At 45.0% G+C, this 24,061-nt stretch overlaps 1 protein-coding gene across 2 annotated transcripts in view; it reads right to left on the bottom strand.

Annotated features, from left to right (window-relative positions):
• ZBTB10 (zinc finger and BTB domain containing 10) overlaps nucleotides 1–18,417 on the bottom strand; it is a 43,142-nt gene extending 24,725 nt beyond the window's left edge. The window contains exons 1-3 of one of the 2 annotated variants that reach the window (XM_090040230.1): nucleotides 17,327–18,417; nucleotides 5,310–6,210; nucleotides 3,532–3,576 (exon numbers count right to left, since the gene is read on the bottom strand). In XM_090040230.1, coding sequence (XP_089896356.1) covers nucleotides 3,532–3,576; nucleotides 5,310–6,210; nucleotides 17,327–18,283 — 1,903 coding nt within the window. In that variant the 5' untranslated portion in view covers nucleotides 18,284–18,417. The remainder of the gene's footprint in view (nucleotides 1–3,531; nucleotides 3,577–5,309; nucleotides 6,211–17,326) is intronic. The other variant, XM_090040231.1, reaches the window with a different exon arrangement.
• Between the last annotated feature and the right edge of the window lie 5,644 nt (nucleotides 18,418–24,061).

Below are 24,061 nucleotides of genomic sequence, written 5' to 3'. Positions count from 1 at the left end.
CTCTCCCCCTCTCCCTGTTGTACAGCCCTGCTGCCACCTCCACCCCTAACCCCAGCCCATCACACCCCCAACCAAGTTTCCTCAAACCAGGAGCCCCCAAAGGCCAGGGCCCCATGTCCCAGCACTGGTGTAGGCAGGGCTGCAGCGTGGTAGTTGCCCCAGCAGCTGCGACTCCTGCCAGCAGGTCCCATCTTGTCTGGCAGCTGGGCACGCAGGGTGAGAGATGTGGGGTTTGTGAGGGCAGTGTGGGGACAGCTCAGGAGGGATGGGTCCTCCCCTGCCAGCAGCAGCCGCTGAGCCCAGCCGGTCCACAAACACTTGGACAGAACCAGACCAGCTCCTGCTGTTGTCTGGGGCTTCCAGCATTGCAGACAGAAGCTGTATGCCCTCAAGCCAGGCTGGGTCCTGCCTGCATGTGCCTTCCTGTTGCTGTGGGGGAGGGGAGGGGCCAGCAACCCACCCCTCATGAGTAGTCCCCACCACCCCCACCCCCTTGTCCTACTTACCTGGGACAGCACCCAGGTCCAATCCACCACTGCAGCCTTTCCCTGCTACTATTTTTCCCAGCATGTGGGGGCACCAAGGCACCAGAGCATCTTTCTGGAGGACATAGCCTTCAGTTACCTTTTTTCCAGCTTTTTTGATACTAGGATTTCACAGTATCAAATTTAAAGCCTGCGTGGGAACATTTTTTTTCTTTTGTTCCTAGTGTGCCTCTTGTGGCATCTCAAACTACTTTGAGGCACCACAACAGGCACATGCATGCTCATCTCAATGTGCCCCATGAGATTTCTTTTGGCCCAATCCTCCAATTTGTCTAGGCCACACAATCCCTGCCTACATCAGTGCTGGGACATGGGGCCCTGGCCTTTGGGGGCTCCTGGTCCGAGGAAACTTGGTGGGGGTGTGACGCGCTGGGGCTGGGGTGGCCGCAGGGCTGTACAACAGGGAGAGGGAGAAGGAGAGGGAGAGGGAGAGGGAGAGATGAGGGTTGGGGTAGGGAGTGTCCTGGGTAGGAGAGACCGCCTTAGCTAGGTGTACAGCCTCCCTACCCTCCAGCATATCTACTACTCCCCCTAGCTTGGTGTTGTCCATGAACTTGCTGGGCATGCACTCCATCCCACCTTCCAGATTGTTAATGAAAATATTGAACAAAACTGGCCCTAGGACCAACCCCTAGGGCATTTCACTTGATATCAGCTGCCAACTAGACACCGAGCCATTGATCACTACCTGTTAAGCCTGATGATCCAGCCAGCTTTCTATCCACAAGTCCATTCATCCATAAAACATTATCAGTCCCGAGTGAAATGACGCACAGTGAAGGGCACCTTGGAAATTCTTGATGCTGCTACTATAGGTGATGCTGGGAGAGCATTTGATAGATATCAGGACAACTCAAACCCAACAAAAAATCCTGCTTTGCCCCACGTGGGATCAGAACCAGGGCCAATAAGTAAAAGTACCAACATCACTGCCAAAGGTCCAGGCACAGATATAGAAAGGGAGGGATGATTCTGGCTTTTTGTTACTGAGTACTCGAATTGGGGGAAGCAGTTTTGAAGATGAGTAAACTGCAAGTCCCTTTCTCCCACAGAGCCAGAGGTAACTGACTGACAAGCGTGTCCAAGAAATATCTGCACTCTTAAGATGATGATTCAGCTTTCTGACATGCCCTCAACACCTTAAGTGATATCGCTTCTCGATGGAACAATGGCAACACTACTTTTGCAGAAGCAGCTGCAGCAGGAGTTTCTTCCATCTAGGTAACTTCCGAGTGAGAGCCTCCAGTTCAAGTTTGTCAGGGAAAGATTTTAGATCTCTGCTCTCTGGGTTTTGGAGAAGTTTGAAAATTGCTTACAAAGCCCATGTTCAGGAGAAGGTCATATCCACATAAAGACAAAATCATATAGGAACACTGAGACTAATTTCAAATAATTGCCCTCAGCAGGAAGAAGAAATAGAATGGTTGGGGTCATCCCACTCTTTATACCCTCTGGGAGGGAAAGTGCAGAGGCAAGAAAGGACATACATTTATCCCACCCCCCACCAGACATTTACCGATAAAGACAACCAGAACTCCTGTGCATGGTAATCTCCAACCTAAATTTTGCCTGCTGCAGCTTGAGGCCACTGCTTTTAATCCTGCTCCCTGCAGCCACAAAGAAAAGTCGATCTCAATACTTTTTCTAATAACACCTCAGGTTTTGAAGACTTATCAAATCCCTCCCCCCAACTCTTCTCTTCTCCATGTTAAATAAACCTCTCTCAGCCTCTCCTTATAAGTCATGCTTCTGAGGCTCCTAATTATTTCTGCTGCTCTTCACTGGATTCTTTCCCCTCTTTCCACATCCTTTGTGAAGAGTGGGGTCCAAAACTGGATACGGTACTCCAGGTGAGGCCTCAGCAACGCTGAACCGAGTGGAAGAATCCCTTGATTTTCAAGCTACACTCCCCTAATTCCAACCAAATATCTTGACAACTTTTTGGGGCAACAAGAGCACACTGTTGGCTCACATTCAGCTTATGGTTCAGTGCAATGCCCAGGTCCTTCTCTGCAGTCCAGCCAACCATTCCATGATAAAGCACAGGACCTTTATCCTTGTCCTTGCTGAACTGATTCAAGACTATTTCTCCAGTTTATCCAAGTCATTCTGGATCCTAGCCCTACCCTCCAAGAAAGCCTGCAACTCCATCCAATCTGGTAAACCTACCTGGAAAGACATAAAAGGACATACTTGTAGACATCAATGAACACCTAATTCATTATCCAGCATACCCATCTGCCATCCCACGCTATTGTTTTACAAACATATGTGAAACAGAAAATTTACACCAATAAGTACTTTAAATAAAACGTATCCCCACTTTCACAGAATGGAGTTGGTTTTTTTTTGTTTCGGGGGGGAGGAGGAGGAATTTCCAAAATTTCTTCTCAGGAGAAAAATAAAATGGAAATTTTTTGGTACTGTCAACAGTTCATTCTCACTTTTAGACAAGCAAGCACAATTCATCTGATTGAACTAGTGCTGCAGGAAGTTCAGCAGATGAGCCTTAATAATAAAATTGTGCTTCTTGTATTAATGTTCATTAGCCCTCTAGAACTACTGAATACTTATTAGTCAAGTGTGCCAGGGGTACTGTGATTGAAATATGTAAATCTCTCCCTGCCCTACTCCTCAACAAAAAAAAAAAACCCAACAGGGGGGAAGGGGGAGGGGAGGAGAGATAAAAAGCAAAAGCTCTTAAGATCAAAATTGTAGACATCTAACCACAGCTGATGCTATAGTAAATCCCCACCCCCCAAGTCCAGCCCTTTCCTCTTCACAACCAAAGATCACACTGTTTAGTTTTGCAGGAAGAGCATCAAAAAGTTCTCTCTTGTCTTTTTTTCCCTTTAAATGGCAAGAAACCCTTGTCTGTTTGGTATTTTCTCTTCCCAACCAAGAATACTGCCCCCTATTGATGTTTTACCACTTGAACAGCAGGAACTCTCCACCCCATTTTTGCCAGTCTTCCAATTCTCCTCACCTTCTGTCTCTTCCTCCTCCCCTCTCGCATTTTTGTTTGGAACAGCTGTTGGAAACAGACAATGTCACCAAAACCCCAACAGTTTCCATACAGTACTCCATTAATAGTTTTGTCCTATAGAAGCCTCCCCTATACAGCTTTCTTGAAGAACACAGAAGAAGTGGAGAGTCTTAGAATTCTAAGCCCAGTTTTACACACAACCAACCCATTTGAGAGAGGCAAGAGATGTACTATAGAGACCAAGGTTCCCACTGACCTAATATTACAAGAAACAGATCAACTAAAAAGTTTGTACACAGAGATGTACCAACTTTAGAGAGCAAAAGAAAGGGATTTCAATTTTGGAACTGCACTTTGGATTTTTGGGGGGAGGGGGAAGTTCTGCAATTAAGACACATCAACTGTGTTTCATTATTTGAGAAAAAAAATGCTGCCAGCTATCAGCTTTTTTCTGTTTCCTTCAGAATAGATGCTCAGGTGTTAGTGGAGAACAGTCTTTTTAGTATGAGGATTAAACATTCCTAGGAAATCAAAGGGCCACAATCAGGACTTTAAGAGTCCGTTCTCAATTCTCTTGCACCACTGAGGCAGTAAAAAGAATGGGAATTACTTCCAATGCCTCAGATAGTGACTTAGGAATTTAGAGCCAGCATAACAGGAACCTACATCTCCTTTGTACAATCCCCGTGCAGACAGAGAAATCACTAGAGCATGCCATATGCCAACTGTTCTCAATACATGTGTGGTTCCTGGTCATGGTCAGCTTGCACATACTAAAGCAAGGTTAGACTGATCCAAGGTATGGCCATGGAATCAGAACACTCTCTCTTTTACTAGGCTGTCCTAAATGGCTATAAGGAAAATGAGAGGCCTCCTTTATGACAGAGTTCCCTAAAGCTTAGAAAGAAAGTCGAGTTTCCATCCTGCTTTCCCTGAAGCTGTCACAGCAGAAGGGAACAGCAAAACCAACTCTTTTCTCCCGTTACAGCCAGACAGCTTGGAAGCTACCCTAGATCAGAATTAATTGATGATCCTTATCTATTTTTTAAACAAAAACTTGTGCGAGTTAAACAAAGCCATTTTCAATTCATAATAGAAAAGACATTAACTTCTCTCAAGAGCCACTGATTTAATACTAACAATGAGAAGTTATAAAAATGTAGCTTTACCTTGTCCCATGGAAAGTATGGTCAATTGAAAACAAAAAAAACCTTCAAAAAAATAGATTCCATTTAAGGAATCAATATTCTTCCCACAGGAGGGCAATTAAAATTTTGAAGTTGTTAACTCAATTTAAAAAAAAAAAAAAGATTACTGCAGATTTAAAATATAATATGTATTAAGTTAATGTGGTTTAAATAGCTGGAACAATTCAGTTAATCGTTTGACAGAAGAAAGCATTTTACAGCAGGAGCAAAAGTAAAATTTTTCCAAAAAATATTTTCACCAGGCAAGAAGCTTATTTGGTAACCAAATGACTCCTAGTTAGGAGGAAACTGAAAACTGGTTTTCACCAACATAAACAAGGGGTTTTAAACTCTTCTTTGTCTACACATCATGGCAATTGTCTGTACTCTGTGTACTGACTGTCTTTTCAAAATAATAGACAGCAAGACACACAATAACCAAGGAAAATATTTCTAATTAATTTTGGTTGTTGACTTTACCACAGGATCTCATCCAATACAAGTTTATAGAAATGTTTTCCTGTAATGGACCCAAGCTTAAACTTAAATACTTAAAAGCTTAAATAATTTAAGGTATAATTAAACACATACCTGCTTCTTCCTTAATAAATTGCAAGTCTTCTTCTGGGTATGAAACTGATGGCTGCATCACTGAGCAATCTTCTGAGTTCTCTTCATTGTTTGGTGGTATATTATAAATAAACCTCTTTGCAGTTTGATTTTTCCTTCTTGCTTTTCCAGATTCTTGACCTGATTGTCCTTGAGAGCCCATGTCATTCCAGACAAAAACTTTTCCTTCGCCTTGAGATTCATTTTCAGCCATTTCAGGTGAGCTGTCCTGGACCCAACTACAGTCATTCATTTGGTAGTTTTCAATTTGGCCTTCATCAATACAGTAACCATCATTTTCAGTTTTTATACTACTTGCCAAGTTAGTGAGATTTCTTGTTGCCCAGAAACTGGCAACTTTCTGATCCCTTGATGAAGGCAGACCATCCCTACTAACAGATCTTCTATTATAATCCACCACTACAGCCTCTGGAGCTTCTGATTTTATGCTTATATTTAAGGCATCTTTAATGAAGTTGCGGCAAGACTGGACAACCTCAGTCATCTGAAGGTAGCTGGCCACTGACATCACTTCAATGGCATTTTGGCTCGTAAGCACAAGGTTACCAGAATATAAGAAATCCAAGATGACAGAAAAACCTTGAACAGCAACAACATCTAAATAGGTAACAGTGGTTTGGTTACGGCTTTCTTTGTTCGTAAAGCAATACAGAGTCTTAAAGAAGCGGCTGCCTGCAACCAGGATGTTCTTGTGAGCTCTGAAGACCCTCCCACTCACCACAATATTGACATCACAAAGAATGCCTTTCTTCCTCTGTTCATTTAATTCTTGCAGGAGCTGATAGCAGTAAGAGTTCTCATTTGGCCGGTTATTATAGTCACAGTATCCCTCATTATTCAATTCTGATGGTATTTCTGACTCCTGCAATTAGAAAAAAAAAAATTGAAAAAAAATTAGGTTTTAAATGAATTTCTTCCCTATTTTTCCTTCCACAGCAATGTGGCAAAACTAGTTTATAAAACCAAATGCAATTTACAAACAAAGTCTGAATACGCGTCTACATAAGAGGCAGTCTTGAGCACAATTTTCAGGTTTTCCCTTTTCCCTTTAAGTGATATTAAAACACTTTTACTCTTCCCCTTCCCTCCCCCCCATGGGAAGAAGGGGCATAAGGAAAAAAAAACACCTTTCTATTCAAAATAGTTGCACTGGCACAAATACTAAGGAACTGAAATTTTAAATCAAGGAGAATAACTGTTAGCTAAATATTTTTAACAACCTAGCATTTTAATACAAATGCCTGAATTTAAAAAGAATACAAGTGGAAAGGAAGGAATATTTTACATATTCAGAACCCTAGCATTAAGATAAACAAAGCCATAATTTTTTATATTAACCCAAATGTATAAATTTCAAGTATAAAGAACTTCCTTCCATTAAAATACACCTAGCCATCCATCCAGGTAAAAATGGACTGACAGGTGGGGAGGGGGGCGGGAAAAAGACAGAAGCCTTTTATACACTAGATCTTTGTTCTTTCAGAGGCCTGCAGCACTAATGGGAAAATGGATCAGATTCCCAGTATTTCCTTCCTTTCGCCTTACAATATTGTATGTAGAATGCTTGGTAAGTAAAACCAAAATGCTCAATACCCTCCACCTCCTTTGGAGATCACCTATAATATGCTATGATCCACTGAACACAAATTACATAAGTTTTCTGACTTCTAGAAAGAGTTTGACAAAATATTTCATAGTTTCATAGTTTGTAGGATCGGAAGGGACCTGAGTAGATCATCTAGTCCAACCCCCTGCCATGGCAGGAAAGAATACTGGGGTCAAATGTCCCCAGCAAGATGTGCACCTAACCTCCTCTTAAACACCCCCAGGGTAGGAGCCTGCACCACTTCTCTTGGAAGCTGGTTCCAGACCCTAGCCGCCCTGACTGTGAAGTAGCGCCTCCTGATATCTAACCTAAACCTACCCTCTGCCAGCTTGTGACCGTTATTCCCGGTCACTCCTGGCGGTGCTCGGGGAAACAGTGACTTCCCCAATGCCTGCTGATCCCCCCTGACTAGTTTATAACAGGCCACAAGATCCCCCCTCAGCCTTCTCTTTTGGAGGCTGAACAGGTTCAGGTCCCGTAGCCTCTCCTCATAGGGCCTGTCCTGTTGTCCCCTGATCATACAAGTGGCCCTCCTCTGGACCCTCTCCATGCTGTCGACATCCCTCTTGAAGTGCGGCGCCCAGAACTGGATGCAATACTCCAGCTGCGGCCTGACCAGTGCCGCATAGAGGGGGAGGATCACCTCCTTGGACCTGCTCAAGATGCATCTGTGGATCCATGCCAAGGTGCGGTTGGCCTTCCTTACTGCCTCTCCACACTGCCACCCCATGTTCATCTTGGAGTCAATGATGACCCCCAGATCCCTTTCCGCCTCCGTGCTGACAAGAGGGGAGTTCCCTAACCTGTAGGTATGGTGCCGGTTGTTCCTCCCCAGGTGCATCACCTTGCACTTGTCTGTGTTGAAACCCATCCTATTCTCGTCCGCCCACCCTTGTAACCTGTCTAGGTCTGATTGTAGCCTGTCGGATCCTTCCAGTGTGCCCACGTCCCCCCTCATCTTAGTGTCATCAGCAAATTTGAACAGGGTGCTTTTTACCCCGTTGTCCAATTGCTGATGAAGATGTTGAACAGTGCGGGCCCGAGGACCGAGCCCTGCGGAACCCCACTGCCCATGTCCTTCCAGGTTGAGAAGGACCCATCTACTACCATTAATCAATCGTCTAATTGCCAACTGCAGCAGACTAACATTACACTGTAGCTCAAAGGGACAGGTACTGAAGAAAATTACTGCAAGGATCAACACACCATAATACTTAACTGAGTAGTGCCCTGAATCAGCATTTAATATGGATTTGCCAATAAAAGAATTTAAAATCTAACACTTACAGCACATATGAAAAGTTACAATACTTTGCTTTTATAGGACATTTTTCACCAGGGAATTTTAGAGAACCATGTTATATTACTGAAGACAAAAATAATGACATCAGACAAAGAGATGCCCAAAATTAAGATGTTACTCAGTGATACCGCAAGTAGTGAGAAGCTGTTAAATTTAAAAAAAAAAAAAAAAGAAGAAGATGGATAGGGAAGTTACCAGCAGATAAAACAGCAGCAAAGGACCATTTTCCAGACAAGAAGCAAAGAAAAAAAATTGGAAAGGGAGCAAGATGGGATACTCAGTATGGCCATCTTTTTGCTGAGGCATTTCCAAAAATAGGATTGAAGGTAACAGCAGCAATTTCATAGCAGAGCAAAAAAACTGTCTTCCAGGTGAGAGCTGATGCAATTCTTTCCACTTCCTGGTTAGAAAAGTATAGATGTTTCAAAAACTAGCATGAATTCAGAGACCAAAAAACTGGTTTTCAGATGCCAAGTTATGAAGAGAAAAATAGTATGATCTCCAGCTAGTATAATTCACAGACTTAAGGCCAGTAGACACTTTTTAAAGACATTATCCAGGGGACAAGAAATCAAAAAAATATCACCATTAACCACATGCTTAGCAGAAATACTCTCCCCCCAGACCAAACACAAGATATCTTGTATCATTCTGGTTTGAAGACAACACAAGTGTCTCAATTCCTACCATAATATAGAGACACCACATTCCCACCACAATAATGTTGAGCTGGTGACCTAACATGTTAACAAGTGTTGCAATCTCAACATGGATAATCAAGATGCCTCTGACCAAATCTCCATATAAAAATCAAAAAGCAACTGCTCAAAGTGTTCTCCCCCTAGGCTGTACACAGACATATCATTTGAAATGGTCCCAAATGTCCTAGGTTTGGGCCCAGATCAAAAACCAGAGCAACAGCCCTTCCAAGCTGTATTGCTGCTCCTCTGCCAGTCGGTGGCAAGCAAGGACACAGCCCAAAAGATGCGCTATGTGCATCTGTAAGCTCTCACAAACTTCACAGTGGACCTGAATGTCTGTAGCATCTGGGGACAAAGAGGCTTTCTGGAAGGGAAGGAATGAGTAATCTGTTTACAGCCCCAATCTGGGGGGGCCAGAGAGGGGGAGAAGGAAGAAGGACTAGAGTCCCAACCTCTGCTACAGTTCAACATCAAGTGGCTCTGACGCTAAGTTAGTCTTCACTTTCTCAAGCCATTATTCTCCTCAGAGATGACATTGGTAAGAGAGGTAGAAAGTTGGGCTGCAGCTAAGAACTGATGGAAAAGATTTTTCCCCTGAACCTCACTATTTGCCAATACTTTATTTGGTACATCTGAGCACTACCCTCAAACCTGGTCTCAACAAGACTCTGCACTTTACACCAACAGTGTACCATACTTCTGATGGCAACTCCAATTTTGCAAATGTAAGTTCTTAAATGATTTGGGGACAGTGTTGCTGGCTCCAAAAGCCTGGACAGAAAGATTGTCACGTGTGGTCCATGGAGTAGCAAGAACTATAACAACTGAAGGTGACAACACCTGAAGATGCTTATAAACATTTAACTCACTATTTGGAAAACTCGCACAGCGAACAGAAAGCAGAGCAAAGTTTATTATTTGTGAAAGGCTATTAAAGCAAGTTCTAAAAACAGGAGTACTCAAACTTCCTAACCCTTCTAGTCACAAACCTGATTTTGTAGTCATGAGCCACAAGACAAGTTTTGGAGTTGTATGTACCCTAGAATCAATTACTTGCACCCTTTTCCATGTCAAATAACTTGTTATTAAACAACTACGAGCGAGAGAGAGAGAGAGAGAGCGAGCGCAAGAGAGAGAGCGTGTGTGTGTGTGTGTGTGTGTGTGTGTGTGTGTGTGTGTAAATCGTATTTAATTTTTAAGACATTTTTCTTACCAAAAAAAAAAAAAAACCCAAAAAACCAAAACCCCAAACCTATATAGTTTTAATTTAAGATGTTAAAACTCATTATGGAATAGGGATTATAACTTCTAATTACAGATTTCCCTTGCTTTATGCAGGTTCTGTATGTACAAATTTTCTCTCATGCAATTACCTTTTTTATACTAAAATTCACTCTTATGTGATTGGTGCAGTGGAAGCCTGCAGTCAGCTGCTTTGCATGGTGCATTGTGGGAGTGATGCGCAGCAAAATATAGTCTCCTGTATGGATCTCTTTGCTCACCATCTGCGACACGTGTTTCTGTAGTTGCCATCCTCAATATGGTAACATTCACCACCACCCCATGCTGGTGTGTACTGTCTGCTGTTGATGAGTACCAAAACTGTCTCACAGAAGTGGTAGAAATGGGTCTGGGGGTCAATACACAGTCAGTCATATTCCCATCTGTTACACTGTAAAGTGGGTTTCCCTCATGCACATTCCAGGAATGCATGTACAACATAAAACGAGGGAAACCTGTATATACAATTTAAGACAATATATTAACATAACCTTTTTAGAAAAAGTTTTAGAAATAGGCAGAACCAACCTGACAAGAGTGCGAGGCCCAGGGCGAATCAGCCCATGAGGGGCCCCACCCCCAGGACATGAAGAAGCCACCGCCATTGGTAGCGACATAAGCAGTGGCAGGATAGCGAGTGGCTAGATGCAAAGCCAGCAGCACTGAGTCACCATGGCCACTCTACCCACCTCCACAGAGCCTCCCAAAGCGCAGGGCCTGGCATGGCTGCCCCGATTCACCACCCCAGGGACAGCCCTGGAAATGGGTCACAACAACCCATTGACTATATTAGGGGCCTAAACTTATGGCATTCCCAGAGGCTCCCCTATAGCTTAAAGAACACCACTCTACCAAATGGGACTCAGTGCTCAAGCTAGAAGATCCCATTAAGTATCTCTGTGACACTTAGTTTCAGTTCTCAAACTGTGGATTTGTCTTGAGAGAGAACATCCTTGTTAAAAGCAGTATATGGAGATGAGAGATAACAGACCCAATTACCCACCCAGCCCTGTTGTCTCTCTGCAAGTGTGGACACACAATCAAGACCTTTCTCTGAAAGTGCAAAGTTTCAAGAAGTTAAAATGAATAAAGGAAATCAAACAGGAACACACTTTTTGTAGAAAACAATGATTAAATTGAGGCTTCCTGACCAGTGATTTAAATCATACTTTAAAGCTGATTTGATTTAAATCAAGTCCACCCTGATGAACAGATAAAAGATTCTTTTTCCTAACTACTTCTCTTTTTTCAAGAGTCCACATTTAACCTGCATGGGAGCAACATTCGACTCAAGCTGCAGTTCAATCACCCCAGTTTTGTAGTGAGATTTTAAGTACTGCATCATGAAGAGAAAGAGGACCAGATATATGGTTGTGAGGGAGTAACTTTCAATTCAGAATAAGACAGTATCCCGAGAGAGTCATTAGAAGACTAAAAAAAGATTTACAAGATGCCTTTTCAGGGAAATGACTGTCAAATCAATTTAAGTTGGCTAACAGAGACTTAAGATTAGTATGAGTACACAAATTTAAAGTGTTTAGTATGAAGACAACACAAGATGACTAACTGTTGACACGCAAGCAGTCATATTTAATAAAGGGAGACAGAGGTAGTTAGGGATCAATATTTAAGACTGATTCTCAACCAGTGTGCCAGTGCCATGGGATGTTTTGAGATCCTTTCAAAGTGCCACGGAGTGCCATACAGTGCTAGCATAGTTAATACAAGCATGATTCACACAATAAACCCAGAGATTTCAAATAGGAACTCACTGTTAAAAGCATTCTGACTTGTTGTGGTCTGAGTTTTTTGCTGCAGCAGAGCTGCTCTATCATTTTTCTGCAGTTAAAAAACCTAAGACCTGGCATTGTCCAAAGGGGTGCTTTGTGTCTACTGAGGTTGAGAGCCACTGATGCAAGATTTAGACACAATTTTACAAAATGTATGACTCAAGAAGAGTGACACAAAAGGTTTATGCTCTCTTTGTAAGAAAGCAACTGTTTGTAGTATTTGTGAGCCAACTGTTATATTAGCATCTAAAAACCAGACAGCTACCTAATTTGGCTGAACCAAGTGAAAACAAGTTTTAAAATGCATCTCAAGAGGAAAATGAATTACTAACAAGCTGTGGACAGGGGCTTTAACTGATTTAACCCACTAGCTTCCTTTTAAACAGATTGTTTCAGATAACAATTCTAGGGAAATACAAAAATATACTTCAAGATGTAAGCTACAGCACACATGTACATGACAATCTAAAGAGCACTCACTGTTCAGCTACGAAACAATCAAGGAAGCTCTTAAAAAAATACGCTTGTCTAGATTCAAATTAAAACACAATGAAGAGACAATGTCCTCCAAGCACAAGCCATCTCCACTCCAAATGAGGTACTTACAAATCTTGAAAGCCAAACTGTTGGTTAGTATGGATTACAGCACCCATAAAATAATGAATATGTAAAAACGAATACACCTTCCTTACATATCAAACTGAATACATGAAATATGGATTTTTTGGGAAAATTAGTATCAAAATGATTCTTGACTCACTGAAGTCAACTGAATGCTACCAGTGGTAACCGGCTATTTAGTGTGCATAATATGCTAACTAAGAAGGTTAATAAAGAGAGATACAACAGATTACTAAGAGTTCTACTGAAGATGCTACCCCTTTCCTCACCACCTGAATACCTCTCTACTATCAGGCATCCAAGAGAAATCAAACTAATTGAACCAGAGAGTCCTACCCTGCTCTCTATTCCTCTCTGTACAGATGTCTAACAAATGTACCCATCACCTTTTTAAAAATTCTTCTCCATGTATTGCTGCATTTTGCCTTGCAGGACCTTTCCTTCCTTATCCCATGGGATCAATTCTTTCTTCATTCACCACACCCAACCCCAAGCAGACCCAATAAGGGACTGCAGGGCTCTCTCATCATTGGTAGAGTCTTAATAGAATCCAAGAGATGTAAAGCAGAATGCAGCATAAACAGCCAGCTGATTGAAAACATTTCACAAAACTATAATATTAATATTGACTACACATTTATGTTATGCTAGTGCCTACCAGACAGTCTGGTTAGTCCCCATTGTGGTAAACCCTATACAGAGATATAATAATTCACTTTTATTTTAAATCCAAGTTCTTTAGAAGGGGGACTATCAATGCGACTAAGCAGTAATCAAAGCATCTAACATTAGTACTGCAGCTTGTTTAATACTACTTCCTATTCATGCTGCCTAACGTGAAGCAATCAGTTCACATGGAAAAAGTAGAATAGCATTTAATGTGGTATTACTTGCAAAGAAGTTGTCTGATGCCAAAAGGAAGATTCTTTGTGATGTTACTTCCAAGGCCCAAATTTAAGATGCATGGAGAGAGAGAGTGTGTGTGCGCGTGCGCGTGTAGAGAGAGAGAGAGGAAGGAGAGAGAGAGGAAGGAATGCTATCATCTCAGGGATCTACTTAACAGCAGAAGAAAGCATAGCAAAACAAGTTAACTTGACTCTCAATCCCCTTTGTAAGTGTGTTGCACTGAAAGGGTCCAAATACATCAAATATATCAAATACAAAAAAAAAAAATCTTGAAGGTAGTCTTAAATTACCACATATTAGCAAAGTCCTGTTTTTGGCCTGCTACAGTTTACTTAAAAACTAGGTTAAGAGTTAAGATTAATGCCTCAAAGAAGAGGTATCAACTCAAAGCTCAACACACATGAATTTACAGTTACAACTACTTGTAATCTATTTCGGCATTCCAAATTAAATGCATCCCTGAACTAAAGTGAAATCACTATTCATTTTTTTTCATGCTTATTAGCCAACAAACCTACAGAAATTTCCAGTGCTTTAGTATCTAACACCTGCAATTTCCTTTCCACATTTGAACAGTGGCATCATGCCATATGTTTATTAGCAGCTGTTAAACATGCCCTGCAGTTGAAGCTTGTCAAGTTAAGAATACTTGTATACTGTTCTTCTAAGGCAAAGACTGAAATCTCTCTCAGCTTTCATTAACATTAAAACCCTTTCCCCCCTTGATATATTTTCCTAAAGTTGAGAGAGAATGTATGAGAAGGGGCACAAATCTCATCCTTGTGTTTTAAGTACTTGAAGAGGGCTTTAAAAAAAAAAAAGTATGCCAATATGAACGCAGTAACCTAAAGAGATAGGGAACTGGAAGAGATCTTAGATGTAAAGATGCACGGAAATTCAAACGCAGAAGAAAAAAATGCAGAGTTGATTTTTAACCAAATTTGAGATTAGATGCGAACAGACATCAAACACCTGCACATTGTTTGAAAAATTCATGTAAATTAAAAGCTCTCTGGAGGAAAAGGTGAGATTATGACATTGACTGTTTAAGGATGCAAGGGATGGCTTCCAATTTGAAAGTCCAATTCCTGAAGCCACCCTTTACAGGCTCACACTATTCAAGGTAATACTCAGGAACACAGTAGAAGACAGTTACTGACCTCAAGAACAGAAGACAGGAGACGAGAGAAGGGGTGGGGTGGGTAGTACCCCTGTGCACCAGTAGCTCCAAAATATTAACCTATAAAGTTAAACTTAAAGGATTCTAAGTGTACTAATACTCTCATTTTTAAAATGTTATGTCTTACTAGATTTACAAGGGTTTTAAAAATATCAGTCTGCTTCCTCTTATTTAGAATATGGAAGTATTATTGTGGTCCACCTATTCAAAGTTTAGAATTTATGGGTACTAAGGACAGCTTAAAGAAAAGATGACTGGTCTGGCCGTTTCATGTTATGAAAAATTCCCGGCACCCTGACCCTCAGGTGGTGAGAGTCATAACTGTGTCACTGCTTCATGAAAGCCAATATGAATTTATGTAAGCCAAAGATATACCCCTCAGTATAAAGATCTTAATATGGAAGTCCACAGAAGTAATTACGTTAAATATTTAGCAAGGAAAGTACTTAGAACACATGCGGCCAACTTGAAAGTAGGAAAAACCTTTGTCTCTACTTAATTTGTTTAAAAGGAACAAAAGAAAGCAGAAAAATCCAGTGACACATCAAGGTCAATTGGAGGGGGGAGGGGGGGAAGGAATCATGCGACATGAGCCAGGCTTACTACACTACAGGATAAATCACTCTTAAATAACTGAAAGATATAAACAAGAAAAGAAACTAATGGCTCTAGAGTAAAGAGGATAACAAGTAGTCATGAAATTAAGAAAGAAAATACAATCATAATAGTAAGTAAAGTTATTTAAAAAAAAAAAGATACTGGAAACTGACAACTAAACCTCAAACTGCAGGATAATTGACAAAATGCTTGAATGTTTCATGGCACTGCCACACATCTCAAAAACCAAAGCTCTGCTGCTCCTAGTTTTACTAGACAAGATAAGCTACTTTGCTCTGAAGGTGGATATTTACAGTATATAAACCAAAAATTTCTTAGGGATGACTCAAGTCACTTCACCTAATACAGAAACAGCTACCTTGATCAGCAACACAGCCCCTGGACATAGGAAGCTGCATAGTGAACCTTGCATATACAACCCAACTGAAAGCATGCCAAAGAATCCAAATTCTCTTAACATACACATCTTAATACAAATATCCACCCAAATGTTGGAAATGCCTGCTCCTCTCAGAAGTGCCCCAGCTTCTTTTAAGAGCCTAAAGGCATGGTTTCAACTCTGACTCAGCATTAGTTAAACTAGTGGTTCTCAACCCTTTTGTACCAGGACCCATTTGTCAACTTCGATGACCAGTCCTGACTGAGTGCCCCAGACTCCTGACCCAATACCCCAGTGTGGGGGACAGGGAGGTCCCAAGCTGGAACACTGCCAGTCTGCAAGGGAAAAGCCACTGTTTCCCATGTTTTCTCTCCTTTAAAAGGAGAATCCATTTTTAAAGTCTGTTCACAGCCCTTTATATATAGTCATGTGACCTATGGGTTGAGAAACAGTGAATTAAGCTAAAGTGATGTTAGCAGTGAAGTGAATCTAACTTGGGCTAGGACTCAAGTTCTAGCTTATACACAAGTACCTTAGCTTGAACCAGAGTTTACTAACCCAAGTCAGCTCTTTTTTAACTTGAACTAAAAAAAAAAAAAAAAAACTTTATTTTTGTATCAACATAACCTCAGGAAAAAAATTATTGAAGAGAATGATGTATTCCTTAGGTACATCTATACCTATGCATCTAAGTTAGCCCCACTTAGTTTCTAAGATCTAACCTTTGATTGGTTAGAAAGACATTCAAAGCAACTTAAACCCTTCCCTCCCCCTTAATTCTGCCACCTATTCATTCAACTATCAGTATGTAGCCTGCATTATAACAGTGCCACAGGAAGTTAAGTACAACCTGTGGATTGTTGCCTGAGTATCAAGCCAAGCACAAACAAACATTACAGGCTTTTTAGAAGGGCTGAATGTGCTGACATTCCAGAGGCCCTTCAGAAATTTGGTACAAAAGGCCCATGAAAGAGCCAAGCATTAAGGGAAAAGGCCCAAGGAGAGGTTCTAACAACTCTTTCACATGCAACACAACTGCTCCAAAGCCTTCAAAGATAGGTGGCATATTAACTAGGCTTTCAGGAAACCACATGTTTATCTGAGATCCACATCGTGAAATTTCACATTTCATGCAAAGTAACGTGAAATCCAAATCACTGCTAGGCAAAACAAGAAAAAAAAAAGGAGGAAAACAAAAGCAGGAGAGTAGGAAGGAGCAGCACTGGAGCAAACACCCTGCGAGGAACACACTTTGTCATCTAGGCCCCACCAGAAATGCACCCTCCTAGCAAGCATCTGGAGGAGGTTGTTTCTAGACTTAGCTAAAGCCCCCCCTCCCCCGGAGGAAGCCGCTAGTTTTTTGTTCTGGAAATGCTTGTCACCAACTGATTTCCACAAAAGCAGCCAGGCAAGGGGCAACGGGGCCGCGAAAGCAGCCGCAGGGGCCTACTGCGAGGGCGCTATGGCGGCAGCCCCCCCCCTGCAGCGGGGGAGGCCCAGGCCGCAGGCGGGCAGGGCGAGCCCCGGGAAGCCATTTCAAGGCGCTCGCACATGTGGGCACGAGCCGCGATCCCCGCCCCCCACTCGCCTTACCTGCTCCGCCGACACGGGCTCGTTGAGGCGGTGCTCGGCCGAGAGGTGGTGCCGGAGCAGCAGGGCCCGCTTGTAGTTGCGCGTGCCCTTGCACAGCTCGTCGTGGCCCCCGGGCGCGGGCGCCGCCAGGTCGGCGGGCGCGGCGGCGGCGCACCATGAGCAGGACATGAGGCCGGTCTCCTGGCAGTAGTGCAGCCATGGGAACTCCTTGAGCCAGGAGCCCTGGAAGGAGACGTGCAGCTTCTGCAGCAGGGACTTGGGCCGGGCGGCCAGCGGGAAGTGCTTGATGCTCTCCCCCTCCCCCGCGCCCACGCTGCTGCCCTCCGCCTCGTCCCCCCCGTCGCCGCCCGAGCGCCGGCTGCTGCTGCAGCTGCCGCCCTCCGCGCCGCTGCCGTCGCCCAGGCTGCCCCCCTCGCCGTCCTCCTCGTCGTCGCTGCTGTCGCTCAGCGAGCCGCCGTCCTGCACCAGCTCCTTCCCTTCCAGCAGGCCCTCGGGCTCCAGGCCCTCGGCGCCCTCCAGCTCCAGCTCCTCGTCCGCCCCCCGCCCGTTGAAGTGCCGCCGCGGCCAGGCCGCGGCCTCGCAGCCATTGTTGGCAGAGGGGCCGGCCAGGAGTCCTCCCCCGCCGCCGCCACGAAAGGCCAGAGTCCGGCGGTTCCTCTCGGCCAGCATGGGCCCGGCCGCGACCGCGGGCGACGCCGCGTCCTGGGGCGGGGGCAGCAGTAGCAGCTCCTTCCCCTCCTCCGCGGCCTCCAGCGCCTCGGCCTCCAGCGCCTCCAGCTCCACTTCCTCGTCCGCCCCCCGCCCGTTTAGCGGCTCGGCCTCGGGCCCGGCCCACGCCTCCGCCTCGCCCGCACCGCCGCTGGCCGAAGGGGGGGCGGCGCTGGCGGCGGCCGCGGCCGCGCTGACCAGGCCGCCGCCCCGGAACGCCAGCGTCCGCCGGTTCATCTCCGCGAACATGGCGCGCCCGCCCCCCGCCCGCCGCGCGCCGCTCCTCGCCCGCCGCCTGCTCTGCCCGTGGGGGGGAGGGAGGGAGGGGGCCCGGCCGCCGAGGCTGCAGAAGAAGCCGAAGGGGACCGGCCTGCGCCGCCGCCGCAGGCTGCCCCACAATGGATCCGGCTCGGCTGCGCTTCCGTCCCGACAGGCCCCAGCCCAGGTCGAATGGCAAATGAACAACGGACTGCTCCCACAATGCACCGGGGCCGCCACCGCGGGGGAGGGGGGAGCCCGGGGGGGGAGGGCGGAGGGAGCGAGGCCGTGCGGGGGGGGGGGTGGCAGGCCCCCGCGCCTGGGGAGTGGCAGCGGCTCGTGGGTGCCGCCCGCCCCGCGCCGCGCCGCCCTTCCCGCGGACGGTGCAATGTCAGCCTTAACCCCCCCCGCAAGGTGCCCCCGGCGCGAGGGCGGCCTGCTCCTGCCCCCCCCGGGCGGCCCGAGCCCCTTATGGCGTGTGAGGAAAAACAGTGTCTGCAGGGCAGTGGCGCGCCTCACCGCCCCCGCCGCACGCTGCCCGGCGCCAGCGGCGCTCATAGGCGCACATCCCAGTGCCGTCGCCTCTTGTGCAACGCGGGTTTAAAGAAAAGGGCGCGCACGTGCTCCTCCGAGCCAGGCGCCTTGACAGCCTCTTACATCACTGCCAGCCAATGGCCGCGCTCTCGGCGTGTTTATACCTGCGCGGCCGCGCCCCCGGCCCGTGCCCGCCCTGACCCGGAGGGTCGGGCGGGAGACCTCGAGGCGGGACTGGCTGCTGGTCTCCTGTCCTACACCGGCGCCGGCCAGGGCACTTCTCTGGGCTGGGGGACTCACACCTCAAGGTCACTCCCGGCCCCTTGTCACTTTAGTAGGTGGCCATAGAGGACGGTCGGTTGTCCTCTACTGGCATGAAACCAGACACTTTTATGTCCTCTCTTCAAGAGAAAAAGAAAGGCCATAAGGGCGTTTCCTATCAATAGAGGACAGAGGATAACCAGACTGTCCTCTATGATGGCCACCCTATTCCTCAGTCCCACATTTTGTGGGAGTAACTGAGAGAAATGCTCATAGAGAAGCAGGGCTGGAAGGGACCTCCCAAGGTCATCGAATCCAAGGGGTGTTTTCTTTGTAAAATAAACCCAACCTTCAGTGGTCAGGGTAAAACCCAACTTCAAAAAAAATCCCAAATGAATACTGTGTAATTTTGCCAGAAACTGGAGGCGGCCTGAAACCATAGCTCCAACTTTCCCTAGTCACAGTGGGGAGCTAACTTTGCCTAAAGCTGACCCTTCAAATGTCACACCCTTGCTATTTAACTGCAGAAACATCCAACTAACATGCAGTCCCCAACCTGCCTCCCATACTTTCTTGGAGGGCAGCAGCACCCAGTGTCTCCTCCCATTCAGCCCCCCCCCATACACATTGGCAAACACAGACATACATTTTTAGCACACAGCTATGTACCACATTATAAAGGTATTAGTTTATGCCTTATGAGGCTGCATCACCAGGTGTTCAAGCATAAAACATTTTGGAACATATTAAAAACTATAACAAAGTGTTTATAATTATGGTAATTTTCATGGCTCTGTAGAGCTGGAAGACAATATAGGACCCTGTGCATGGTAATAGTTGGTGTATGTTAGTGCAATCTGAGTCATGCAGTCTATGGTAGCCTGAGGTAAAGGGGGTTAAGTAGCTGTAAAGAGAAGAAGAAAGACAGGAGAAGAGATTTAGAGAAGAAAAGAACTATAATGAGAAGAGAAAAACAAAACCCTGCAATGGTAAATATATTTTTACAGGTATATAAGATTTTAGGACATTGTTAAGACCATATCTTTGGTATGCAATGCACACTTGCTGGGAGAATATTCAAAGGCACTGTCACTGTTAAGTCCATGGCATGTGTATTGGGGGGGTTGATTCTGCCCCTTCAGTCTTGCTTCTGGCAGGTGATTTCAGCCAAATGTCTTCATACTGGTGATGGCCCATGACATCCTCAGCATAGATGTCCCTTGATCATTGGATGGTATTGGATACAATGAGATGCCTCATTAGTTTAAAGTAGCAGCAGGGTACTCTGCAGACTCACAGGACACTTTCTGCAGACACAGGACACGCACAGGATACTTTCATTCAGGACACTTTCACCTCAAGGTTCCAAGCTTGAGGTATCCCAACAATTAGCACTTGTACTATCGTGGTATCTGTTCTCAAATGGGATGGTCATGTCAATCATCAGGATCTCTTCGTTGCCCATGTCCGTTAACAATGTCTGGATGCAGCTGGCTGTTGCAGTCTTGAACTGCGTGATTCACAGCTACTGCCCTGACTAATGCCCAGATGGACTTTACCGTTAGTCCTATATGGTGTTGTGGAGGAGTTACCAGGTCTTGCATGGGGCTTGCAGCAACACAGGACATAGGACAGGGTCTCGCTCTTATAGCTGTACCACCAGCATCTCTCATCTCCGTGGACTTAATGGATGGTATCACTGAGTGGAAGACAGTTGATATAATGGATGAAGCATCAGTCTGCGAAGCGCATGAAGTTCTCTTGGGGCATGAAGTAGTTGCTGGTGTCCCACTTTGAGGTGATCTTGAAGATTTTGCTGTGGTTGGGTTTTGCCTTCAGGTCCCCAGTGTATTTGGCCTGCAGGGCATCCTGTCCCTGACTCGGGAGCTGACGGTGACCTCTACAGATTATAGAAGTTTTGATTTGGAACCTTGCAGAAGATGAAAGTTATGGAACTAGTGTGCATCTTAGGCACTTCCCAAGAGAACAGGGAAGCAGGCTGAGGAAGAAACTAATTAAGACCACAGGCAAAAGCAGCTCAGAGTGCTATTAAGGATGGAATTGCTGGGAAACTTAATCTTGGGGCCCATGGACTTGGGAACAGGAAGATCTTGAGTCCTCCTATTCAAGGGCCTTATTACACCTGCAGAAGATTTAGAATTGGAAAGAGCATTTTTAGATTGGAAAGAGTATTTTTAGATTGGAAAGAGCATTTGAACATCTCACTGGCCTACTAGAACATGCTATCGTATTGTGACTTACTATAATACTAGCCCCAAAAATGCAGAACTCAAATCAACATGATTTTCTGTCATTTTGGGGGGTCATATGACACTTATCTAAAATCCAGATAAGAGGTAAAATGCTCCAGCAACAGATGAATGAGCTAAAGCAGGAGTGCCAAACATGATCCACAGTCACCCCATGCAGCTGTGTCTTAGCAGAATCTCAGTGTGACTTCGGACCATCCCAACATAATCTTTGTTGCTTGCCAGGTCCAAGAAAAGTGTCAGGAAAGTATATGTACCTGTACATGGCCTTCATTGATCTCACTGAAGCCTTTCATTTCATCAGTTGCAAAGCCTTGTAGAAAGTACTGGGCAGATTTGGTGGTTTGAAAAGTACATCAGGGTCCTGAGACTTTTCCAACACCAGATGACTGTGACCAGTGTTTGTAGTAGATTGAAGACATCCATTTGTCATCCAAACAGGAGTCACACAAGGATGCATCATTGTTCCAACTCTGTTCTCCATTCTTTTTGGCAGTCATCCTGCTTCCCATTAAGGACCACTTTCCTTTCTGGAATTGTCATTGAACACTGAACAGTGGAGGGTCCTTCAATCTGGGAAATTTTCACTTGAAGACAAAAGTACTCAAAACAACCATCCTTGACTTTCACTACAGTGATGACTGTGCCATCTTTGCACACACTGAGGAAAACCTCCAGACTGATCTGGATCTTTTTGGAGAAGCCTATCGAACTTTGGGACTCTCTCAACATTGAGAAGATTGAAGTGCTCTATCAGCCTGCCCTGGGCCATGAGTGTGATCCCCTTCCCAAAATTACCATCAAGGGAAGGTTGTCCCTTTCCTTAGTAGGCACCTGCCACGGAGAGTAAACATTGATGGGGAGATCCTGCACAGGATCCAGTGTGCAAGTGCCTCCTTTGGGGAATTACTTCAGCATGTCTTTATTCAGCACAATCTCCAGAAAGACATTAAGATCCAGGTCTACGATGCAGTTAGCATCCCCATCTTCCTCTATGGATGTGAAATGTTGGTGACCTACTGTTGTCATCTCAAGAGCCTGGAGAGGTATCACCAATGATGCTTCCAGAAAATGATCTCTAGGAAATGGAAAGATTGCTGCACAGATGCTAGCATCCTTGCTGAAGCCAGTGTTACCACAGTATTGAGCTGGTGATCCTCAAGCACCAACTTTACTGGACTGGACATTGTGTATGGATGCCTGACTCTATATTCCCAAAACAGATACTCTACTTTCATCTCTTAGTAACAGCCTGAAATCTCAGGCCAGAGGAAATGCTACAAGGACACATTGAAGGCATACTTCAAGAAAACGGATGCTGATATCAAGAGTTGGGAGAACCTGGCTGCCAATGGTCTGCAGTAGCACATTGATCACAACCCCAACCAAGCAACAGTCCATTTTGAGGTAAAGTGTCTTGCCCTTGAAGAAGAGAAGGGAGAAAAGAGGAAGAAAAAGAGAGGAATCCTAGCCTGCAGACTACTTTCCCCCTGCAAAAGGACCTGTAACTTCTGCAGACTAGTCTATGTTTCAAGGACTATACTCTTAAGTTACCTCAAGACCCAATGATGAGCTGTCATAGAGATCATCCTTGAATTGAGGGATTGCTGCTGACAATGGAGCTGTGACATTTGATCTTCAGGGATCCCAGAAAGACTGGGGATTTGGGGGTGAAGTGAGGGGGATAGGGCCTGCCACTGAACTGTTTTCCTGGAAGCCAGTATCTGTGTGGTTCAGTAAACAAAAACACTGTTTGAGTAATACAACTCAGAATCTTCTTCCTCCAATAGGGAAGATGGAGAATTTGCAAAGTTTCAGTAGTTCACATTCTCAGTCTGCCAGACCTTAAATGCTACTCTGATATCTAGGCTACTTACCTGCCCAGGGTTCATTCACAGCTAGTTTCCCCAGTTCTCGACTGCACACCTGTGTACTAGTGGTAGCTCTGTAAGGCTTCATTTCAGCAGTTGGGCCACCAGAGCTTGAAGATCATTCTCAGGTCACAATCCTAAGAGTAGGAACATGTGTTTCCCTGGGACAAACATCAGTGGCACAATACGGTATGTGCCACTGCTGCTTGTCACCAGGAAACACCCATGCACATGTGCTCTGGCACATGGCATGTTGCCCTGGGTAGAAGGGTAGGTGGGAGCCCCAACAACCTTACCTGGGGCCCTGCAGCCATAGGTGCCAACTTTGTTTTTTGCTTGTGGGTGCTTGCAGGCATAAAAAAAAAAAGCAGTATAAAGCAGTGCCCAGAAGAGGCTGTGTGTTATGTCAATCCAGTTCTACAATGTCTATAAGGATTGAGTGCTTTAGTGGGGCTTTTTCTCTAATAGCTGATTGAATCAGCTTTAGCTAAAAGTACCAAAATGCCTGCTGAAGCACCTGATCTTTACAGATGCTGCAGAACCAGGCTGAAGTAACATGCTGCTGCTTCTGATAACGTGCATGTTTTGTTTTGTTTTATTTTGTTTTGTTTTTCAATATCTGCAAGTGGCTTCATGGGTGCTGAGCACCCGCTAATTTTTTCAGTGGGTGCTTGAGCCCTGGAGCATGGCTCCAGCTGGCCAGGCTCACACTGCTAGAGGCACACATTGCTCTGGTTTCTGAAGGCATACACTGCCCGACATGAGCTACACTACTTTTTAAGGCATAGGTTTTTTTGACACAGGGATCTCCCAGTGTCAAAAATCTCCCCTGC

Source organism: Crocodylus siamensis, chromosome 3 (genome assembly GCF_052110815.1).
Source record: "Crocodylus siamensis isolate JL-2025a chromosome 3, ASM5211081v1, whole genome shotgun sequence".
Classification (NCBI taxonomy): domain Eukaryota; kingdom Metazoa; phylum Chordata; order Crocodylia; family Crocodylidae; genus Crocodylus; species Crocodylus siamensis.
This window is presented reverse-complemented; position numbering and strand designations above follow the sequence as displayed.